At 40.6% G+C, this 9,527-nt stretch overlaps 2 protein-coding genes across 5 annotated transcripts; one reads left to right on the top strand and one right to left on the bottom strand.

The window, feature by feature from the left end:
* Positions 1-648: 648 nt before the first annotated feature.
* LOC118411253 (E3 ubiquitin-protein ligase RNF181-like) lies at positions 649-4,692 on the bottom strand. 2 transcript variants are annotated; one of them, XM_035813415.1, is made up of 6 exons: positions 4,198-4,218; positions 3,605-3,649; positions 2,830-2,918; positions 2,405-2,520; positions 1,817-1,891; positions 649-1,576 (listed from the first exon to the last, which is right to left on the bottom strand). In XM_035813415.1, exons 2-6 carry the CDS (start codon positions 3,646-3,648, stop codon positions 1,517-1,519), a joined length of 384 nt encoding a protein of 127 aa, XP_035669308.1. In that variant the 5' UTR covers position 3,649; positions 4,198-4,218; the 3' UTR covers positions 649-1,516. The 2 variants fall into 2 exon arrangements, with proteins under 2 accessions (XP_035669308.1, XP_035669307.1); XM_035813414.1 differs by lacking the exon at positions 4,198-4,218 and adding an exon at positions 4,440-4,692 and having other exon boundaries at positions 702-1,576.
* An 8-nt stretch (positions 4,693-4,700) lies between these two features.
* LOC118411252 (biogenesis of lysosome-related organelles complex 1 subunit 2-like) lies at positions 4,701-8,949 on the top strand. Of its 3 annotated transcripts, none has more exons than XM_035813412.1 (5): positions 4,701-4,978; positions 6,176-6,379; positions 7,065-7,184; positions 7,717-7,821; positions 8,280-8,949. In XM_035813412.1, the coding sequence occupies exons 1-5, from the start codon at positions 4,873-4,875 to the stop codon at positions 8,309-8,311; spliced, it is 567 nt and encodes a 188-aa protein (XP_035669305.1). In that variant the 5' UTR covers positions 4,701-4,872; the 3' UTR covers positions 8,312-8,949. The 3 variants fall into 3 exon arrangements, with proteins under 3 accessions (XP_035669305.1, XP_035669304.1, XP_035669303.1); XM_035813411.1 differs by having other exon boundaries at positions 6,173-6,379; XM_035813410.1 differs by having other exon boundaries at positions 6,164-6,379.
* The last annotated feature ends 578 nt before the right edge of the window (positions 8,950-9,527 follow it).

Raw genomic sequence — 9,527 nt, 5'->3', positions numbered from 1 at the left:
ACTTGCCCCACTTTGTCATGACGCTAAAAGCTATCTACCACCCAAATGTCACGACCATATCACGTACGGGACAAGAGATACATTGAAAAAACTGCTATGATAGAAAATTCTCATTAATTATGCAAATGTACTCCTATTTTGCATAATTAGTATTTTATCTTGTACAACATTGTCCGAGGTACCTACATACCAAAAATCATGAAAATCCGTTATTCCCTTCTGGAGTTATCCTCGTCAGAAGTTTTTGACAAAAATACCCCTGCTATCCCACAACTAGACGCTAGGGGACCCAAACTTATGTCATTTTTTCCTGAGCACAAGAGCTATCTAATACTTAAAAATCTTGACCATAGCATGTTCAGAACACCGAGATAGCAAAACCGGAAGTTGCGCTGCAGTACCAAGGTCACACACCAGGGGGCCCAAAATTGACCTTGACCTTCGTCTTCCCAACCCCTACCCACATACCAAATATCATCGTAGTCCATCAAGAGATTCTCAAGTTATGCTGACCACAATATGCGGACACACAGACACACACACACACACACAGACACACACACAGACACACTCAAAACTATACCTCCATTTTTTCATGGAGGTAATGACAGAACCCAGACAAGAAAGTACCTTCATGTCGTCATCAGAAAATGCCAGGGAGGTATAACAGTCAGCCGTATGTCCATGTGCAAGTATGTCGTAGATAGACTGAATTTCTGTTCAGGTTGTCTCTTCTTTATAGATAATGAAGTCTCACTCTGTGAGTTGAAGTACTGATGCCCCTACTTCATGAGTCACTTCTCTGCTGTTCTATATCTGTGCAATGATTGGTGACGATTGATAGAATTCATTTGGGTCGTTCATGCAAGAAAACAAGCAATGGTTTTTACATGTCACCTGTACTGCAGACGATTTACTTAACCATATTCCTGTTACACAAATGTTATATTTTTCAAAACATATTTGTATTTATATAATAAACTTGTTGGTGGTACAGAACATGCAGTATTTTTACCTGTAACTTGTCACACAACCATGTTTAGAGGACATCATACAAGCGATCGCGATGATGTCACGGTGACGCAGTGGTGTGCAAAAAGTAGGAGTTTGGCAAAAGATTGATTTGTATACTGTATTAACCAGTAATTTGATCTGCTAATCTAAATATCAATTTTTAATCTAACTAGATTGTCTTCCCCTTTCACAAACCTTTTCCACATCTGTCTCGTACTTAACAATTTTGTGTCAAAAAAGGAGACGTACAAAACATGGAATAAAACATGCAAGAATGCAAATTCACCATACATTTTTACAACAGGCAATGAAATATCAGCACTTCAACATGAACTTCTGATGCCTTTGGCTGATACATGAACTGGCATATCAAAAACAAGACCCAGGTCAGATACTAAACCTCAGTCATTGTTTTTTTGTCCAGGTGCAACCAAAGAAGTATGTAATTTAATATCTTTAGAAGTGTCCAGTCAAAGCAGTCCTGTGTGTGTTGCACATCCAGCTATCCATACATGGAGTTGTGAAGTGCATCCAGTTGAGCCTCTCTTTCTTTTGCTCTTTCCTGGAACAGAGTAACAAAGCTCCTTTTTAGGGTCAACTAACACATTTCCTTATATGAAATGGATTACACATAGCAGCAAAAACACCTGGGATTTCCGGGACCTGTTTAAGTTTAATTGATTCTTGTCTATTAACAGGAATTTCACATTTGAATATTCAACAAAAATATAAAAACAAATCAGAGGAGCAAACCAGAACTACAAAAGGATGAGAAACCAGACTACAGCAAGAGTTAACTCACCTTTTCCTTCCGGGCTTCTTCATACTCTGGGTCGTCTGTGGGCAGCTCATGTCTGCACACTGGACAGGAGTTGGTCTGGAATGGACAGGTTTTCATTTTTAACAGAAGTCCAAAGCATAGTCACTTGCCAATTCTTTGGTCTGTAAATTAGGAGTATTTTGCTGATACATATCTTTTTGTTTCTACTTGATGTGAAAAATCATTCATTGGATGAAGATTCTTCTGTGTTGGTAGAATCCATAGTTGAACAGTTCCAAGCTTTGACCCTACACGGGAAACACCATGAATTTTCAGTCGATCTCGTATGACCTTCATCAGATGACTGATTCACTGCTCTGACAATCCGGAAGTCTGAAATGACGTCAGGAGCGAATCAAAAGTGGCAGGGAGACGGAATCTACCACCGTCACAGTTCATCAGGGTGCATCAACCCTCGCTGAACTGTTATGGTGGTAGATTCCGTTGTCGCAACACTTTTGATTCATCGTATTTCCCTTGTGTTGGGTCAAACTTTCAAAGCTGTTCAACTATTAAAAAATCATTCATATTAGAGTTCCTGAACCATAAAGAGAGCTGAAGATAAAATACCTTTGACAACCAGGGGAGAATACAGGATGGGTGGAACTTGTGTTGGCAGGGCATCACCTTCACAAACTCGTATTCATCAAACTCAGCAAGACATACAGGACAGCTGGCACCCTTCGCTGTGCAACAGAAACATCAGCTGTGAAGCAGTATGTTGAGTCATGTAACATGCTTCATTGATCTTCCAGCTATAATCTTTGAGGTACTTTCACAAATGTAAATCTCTGAGAAATTTATAATTTAAAAAAAAAGACACCACTCAGCAGGCACCCTTGGCTGCACAACAGAAATTTCAACCGTGAAGCATACATTAAGTCATATAACATACTTTCATACATTCTTTGATTTTCCAGCTGTAGTCTTTGGGGTACTGGTACAAATGTGAATTTCAATGAATGAATGAAAAAATAAAGGAAAAGTAGCTGTACCTGCTTGACTGGGTGAGATCTGAGCAGCTTTCAATGATTCCACAGCTGCTTTAGAGGCAGGTGGCGCCTGGCGTTCCCCAGGTGCTAGGCTGCAGGGATGACATGATCCAATTACAGTATAAGCCAGTTAATTGCACAACGGATTTACGCACACTTAACTGCACGGAACCCCAAAATGCCAAACCGGTGCGGTCCAGCTCAATAGCTTTGCATTATTGTACCATCCGGATAATTGCACGAAATTTCCTGGCAAATAGGCCGTGCAATTAAGCAGCTTCTACTGTATTACCCAATAAGCAAGGTAAACAGTTTAAACTGCATGTGTGGTGTGATCAGGAGAAACCAGACTGATGTGCATGGCAGAAGAAAAGTGGATCCTGTGAAAAGAACTCTGCAACAGACCTGAGTCAGCCTACAGATGTGCCCTATGTGGCAGAGACTGTCAGTCTCGTATAGGAATGTTAAGTCACAGTCGACATTGTAGGGCTGATATCAATTAGGATTTTTACCATGGTCAATATTGATCGAAGGAGGCCATATATTAGTGTGATGCATGTTGACTAATATGTCAAAAGTTAACGGCCCCAGTTACCCTGAGACAGAATATATGTCAGGAAATGTTATGAACTGTTCACAAAGTTAGGAGCTTTTACCGTTGAAAATTTGAGCATGAACAGTTTAAATGGTGAACAGGATAATAGAAGTCGTCCCTGAGGCTTAGCAAAAAGCAAACTGCAAACAATAAATCACTGCAACTATTTCAAGATTTGCCTACCTCGTCAGGTCCAACTCAAGCTCTGGTCCTTGTTCCATCAGCATCCTGTAAAGGGAAGAACATTCATAATGATCATTGTGGCTTACAAATTTGTTTATGTATTACATGTGTATGTGGCTTGCTGGTGGTTTGATGAATGAAGCAATCGTCAGCAAATAGTCGAACATGTGAGTCAAAGGAATCGGGTAGGTTGTTAATATAGAGCAGGAAGAGCAGAGGGCCTAACACAGTACCCTGCGGAACTCCAGAGGTGATCTTGACACTGTTACACACCGTCAAAGACAACCCTCTGGGTTCTCTCCATAAGAAAGGCCCTGAGCCAAGACTGAAGGAGGCCAGAAATACCATAGTGCTCGAGCTTGCTCAGCAGACGTTGGTGACGCACGGTATCAAATGCTTTGCTAAAGTCAAGCACCGCGGCATCGACCTGTTTGTTCTAGTCCATGTTCTTGGCCAGGTCTTGGAGGGTTAGCACCAGCTGACTCTCGCAGGACAGACCCTTCCTGAAGCCGTGTTGCGCTGGGGACAGAATGCCATACGCATTGATGCCATACTCCATTGTAACCACCAATGGAAGCGAAAAGATAAAGTACCTACGAGTGACCAGGCTATAAACCAAGGAGCTTTCAATCTCATCCAAGGAGCTGACATAGCTACTGTAACCGAGGACTCTGTATCAAGCGCACTAATCAAAATTGTTATCAAGTGAGTAGAGTGGACTACTCGTCAGACAGGGACGAAATCTAGATAGCCATTTTTTTTATTTTTTGTTCTTGCGCATAACACGTGTATACACCTCACCGGTACCCTCCCTTGCTTATGGCTTATACCGTACCTTGCCAGTTGTAGTAGTAAGTTGTTGGCCTGTGAAAACGGAGTGCTGCCTTCCGTCGGCTCGCAGTCGTGTTCGTCAAAATATGACGCCATTCCGTAAACAAGGTCGCCGTCTTTGTCACAATGAAGTCTTGTATTGATAGATGACGCGAAACTGGTTGGAAATGTTAGGCAAGTATTTTTGTGCAGTTTTGTAAAGTCATCTGCCACCACTTCCGGGTTTGTGTCAAAGGTCAATAGAATATTCCATTCAGGAGTAGGCTTAGGTCCTAACGTTATCACCTTTTCAAGAAATGTGAGTATTTTCCGCTTAAATAACGAAATAAGTCATACATAGACTTCTAACAACAACCTTTTAATGTAATGGTTCGAAGACTAGTTAAGAAAACAGCAAACATGCACAAAAACGCAAGGTACTAGGGGCAAAGGTGAAAATGATGATGATGATCATGATGGCGGATGAGGACGGAAAAATTTCGGCTGCGACGGAAGAAGACGCAGAAACAACTCCAGATGCGGGGAACACCGCGGATACGAACGGTAAAAACTTCAAGAATAGTTTTTCCTGATCATATGTTGGATATTAATCGCCGCTTGGCTTGTTGTCATGGAAGAAAAGACGGAAATTATATCGCCCCCCCCCCTCCTTCGCCTCCTCCCCCCCATCAAACTTCAAGCAAAGATTCTTGCACCAAGTTCCTAGCTTGGTGGAAAGACGTCTCTGTATTTACGTCATGTGTGTTTGCCACGCTGCAACCGTGACCATAATGCGTATTAAGCAATTTTGTATTGTCCTCTCTTGATTGTTTTTTTTTTTTTTCAACTTTAATGTTGTTGTTGTTGTTGTTGTCCTTGCTTTACGTCTATTTCTTCGCTAGACGTGGACTCCAGGTGCTATTTCCATCTAGGTGCTTCTCATGTGATTGTTGCTCCTTGGTACTTCATCTCTGGTGCTTTGCACATTCGTGTATAACCTAATCTCCAAGCAGATGTAGCGTTAGCATCCGGTTTAGTTATTTATTAAAACCTCCTTGGTGTAATGTGTAAAGGTGTGATTTTGCAGCAAGTACAGTGCGCCATTTCTGTACATAAGATCTACTAATTTTACAAAACATGTGAAGAGCCGTGTACAGGGGATGAAATGATCCTACATGTGCTCAACATAATGTTATCATCAACTACAATGTAAACCGGGTTACCCAATGTTGGTTCCATCTATTAATGGGGGATCCAAAGTCTGGCAGGGAGTCTTAATTCCGGTATCTTTACGTGTATAAGCCCTCTAACAGAGATCATAGTGCGTGCATGTCCAACTATTTCCAGGAATAAACCCTTTCACAGAGATCATAACCGACATAATGCATGTGCAGTGACAGGAATTTAAATGATATGTCAAGGTAAAGGCCCCGAAAAAGAGAGCAAGACATGCCTGGACATTGTTATGCAAATCAAAACAATGGTCAAGACATTGGGACTGATTCAATTTCTGGACATTTACCTTTGACCTATTACCTAGAATTCCTGTTGCTGTTCATGCACTATGACCTTTGTTAGAGGGCTTTAATACACACAAAGATACCGGACTTTAGACTCCCTGCCGGACTTTTGATGTCCCATTTATAGATAGAACCAACATTGACCATTTCAGTTGAGTAGTTTGTCAAACTGAGTTAGTGACCTTAGATTATTAGAAAGACTACTAAATATTGTTTTAAAACCTGGCAATGTCACCAGAAGCACCCCCAGACCAGGATGAACACCAGCCCTCCCTGGACACGGTCAGTACCACCACCAACAGCTCAGTAGGAGCGGCTACCCTGGACAGCACAGCAGGCACAGCTACCCTGGACAGCACAGCCGGCACCCAGCCTGAGGAGCTCAGGGGGCTGTGCAGGGACATGTTTGAGAAGATGACTCTCTACCTGAATGGAGAGCTGTCAGGTACTGTGTGCTTTCCTCTTTAAGTAATGTCAAGTAGTGCTACGTACCAAATAAGCCCTTTCAGTTTCACAGAGATCAGAATGTATGTGCGGCAACAGGAATTCTTGGTAATATGTCAAAGGGTAGGGCCTGGAAAAAGAAAACAGTCCTTGACTTGACCATTGTTTTGATTTGCATAACAATGTCCAGACGGGTTTTGTTTTCTTTTTCTGGGCCTTTACCTTTGACATATAACCTAGAATTCCTGTTGCCGCACATGCGTTCTGATCTTTGTGAGAGGGCATATACATGTACCTGAACTATTTGATGAAGAGTAACATCATCTCGCATAATTTCAAGACTAACCCTTTACAAAACAGTGTTATCAAGTGAACTTTAAGACTTTCTCAAGAATATCTTGAACACCTGGATACCTGCAGTGTGCATCCCTCAGGGATTGCTGATGCTACATTGATAGTATACGTAGATCTCCTACCCCACCGAAGAACTCTACTCAGATTTCGTTGAATTCAACTTTTTTTTTCAATGCAGGGGCTACAATAACAGAGATATTTTGTACGTTACAGCAATAGATAAAAGAAATATTTTTATTAGATCATTCTTTGTAGATCTGTACTGGGTTAAACACTTAATCAGTAATGATAACCTGTGTGAAGTATGTGATGTTTCATGGTACCATTCCCAGTTGTGTGCGATGACTACAAGTTACTGGAGAGTATGAACAAGGTGTCGGCTGCCAAGTATGCTGAGATGAGGGGTGTGGCAGCTGGAGTTAGCAAGGCCATGGTGGACCTCAACGAGAAATGTGAGTCCTAACCCTAGAAAAATCTGCCGACCCTAGACTTTTTTGGGGGGTGGGTAGTGGAGTCACATAGCTGCCAGTTAGAATTTTTATTCAGCCTACTTCCTATTAAAGTAAAAACACTGCTTGCCCTATATAATGAAAGATAGATTTATCTATTATGCACAGAATTGAAGATTGACATTGAAAACAGAACATCTTGGAGGGACATGTCTACAGCCGCTATGCATCTCCCCTGATGCCCGCGGCTGATTGATTGATTGATTGAAAGACAAGTGTCCTCATACATTTAAGTTTACTGCATTGTGATATGTCTCACCACACTTTTAGCCAGCCTAAAAAAGGGAATCCCTACCTACCAACCCTAATTTTTTCAGGACTGAAACAGGAAACACAACGTTTTGTCCTAGGCCTTACTGGATTTAGCTAAAATACAATGTTTGCGAGTGGCTAATATTCCTAGACATTAAACATATCAACATAAGAGTTGTGAGTACACCAGACAGTGCTTATTTCAATGACCCTGATATTGCAGATGCCAGCCTGCAGCCGTACCTGGACCAGATTGATCAGATCGAGGACAGTGTGGCCAGTCTGGAGCAGGCAGCCTACAGACTTGATGCGTACTCCAAGAGATTAGGTTTGTTCAACACCTCATCAGTGTTCTAGCCAGCCTGAATTTTTTTCCCTCGACTGGATTTTGGAAATGGAAATCCTGTCGAGCGTGGAAGGTGCAATGATCCTAGGGAGGTCTGGAGAAATTTTTAAAATCTATACACTCTGAAACACTGTTTCCTGCATTTTGAGGGCAAATTTTGCTGGTAAAGTATAATGTATACCAATATGATTACAATATGATTTTAGATTTTACATTGCCTAACTGTATTTGTTGGCTCACTTTAAAAAAAATCTAAGGATTAAAAAAAATGAAACAAAAAAAATTAGACAATCCCTATCTACTGACAGTAATATTTTTCAGGACAGCAATCATAAACACATCTTTTTTGCTAGGCCATGTGAACTGTGATGTACATGTGCATGTCCAAGTGTATGTAAGCAGGCATAGTTTCAGCAAGGTCACTTTTATCTGTCTCGCAGAAGCCAAGTTCAAGCAGCTGGAGAAGAGATGAGAGTTTGCTGACCACTCCGCTGGTCAGTCATGGACATCATCATTCCAGCCAACTGGATGTTGCTTACATGTAGACTTGAATATTGTTATTTGATGAAGAGTATGCCTAAATTTTTTTACATAGAATGTGCTATGTAATACAGTCTTGGTGTAGCAAAGACACAGGATATGCTACAAGGTATGCAAATGATTTGTTATTTTCTTGATTGTTACCAGTATTGTTGTCATGCATTATTTAAACTTAATGTCTAAAAGTTTGATTTGAAGCTACTACAAGATCTGAATATTTCATTTGTCAAGCTAATGTGGAAGTGAACTATACTACATAAAGGAATGATCTTCTTTCTGTGGAGGCATTTTATACAAAGTTGGACTTAAGATTCATTTACATTTCAGTTGATGTTTTTGTTTGATTTTGTAATTGCTATTTGATAAAATGATTTGATGTTAAGACTAAGCGAAGTTTCTATGTTTGTATTGACCTGTACGAGTACTTGTTAACATCTTTTGGATCAAAATCTATTAAATATTTGCTGTATAAGTTTGTAATGATTTTGTCAGTATGATGACAAGGAACACCTGTTTCAGCATACCTTCACTATAATGAAAAAGTAATAAATAAATACATAGATTTAAGTAGATTGTTGCTACTATAATTATTTGTCATAATATTATGCTAGTTAATGTTTGTTCTATACAATCCTCTTACAAGATGTCATTGAAAATCGCTTGTAGATTTCTCGTAGTATTCTAACAGTGCCAATTATAGGACAACAATCTCCATGAGGTAGTCCCATGACCATATAAGTCCGTAGGGGTAGTGCAATGTTATACACTGTGTCTAGGGCATGAGCCCAACCCTGTCCTTCCACCATATATGAATGTACTGGTATGCTTGTGTTTGTGTACATATGTGTGTGTTTGTGTACATGTGCGTGTGTGTTTGTGAGTGTGTGTGTGTGTGTGTGTGTGTATGTGTGTTTTGGGTAAGAATAGTGTTACCTACCAATGACAGGTCATTGATTGGATTGGAAGGTACGAAACACGCACTGAACAACTTATGTTATGAATGAAAGGTCTTCTGCTATAGCTTGTTTATACTCATGGATCAACAGCATCACCTAGTAATTCTTCAAAGAACTGCAATTAAATGCTGTCGACAAGCTTCGCTCTCATGGGTGAAGGACGTCATCTAGCAATACGTTTATGAAAATTGC

This window comes from Branchiostoma floridae, chromosome 3 (genome assembly GCF_000003815.2).
Source record: "Branchiostoma floridae strain S238N-H82 chromosome 3, Bfl_VNyyK, whole genome shotgun sequence".
Classification (NCBI taxonomy): Eukaryota; Metazoa; Chordata; class Leptocardii; order Amphioxiformes; family Branchiostomatidae; genus Branchiostoma; species Branchiostoma floridae.
This window is presented reverse-complemented; position numbering and strand designations above follow the sequence as displayed.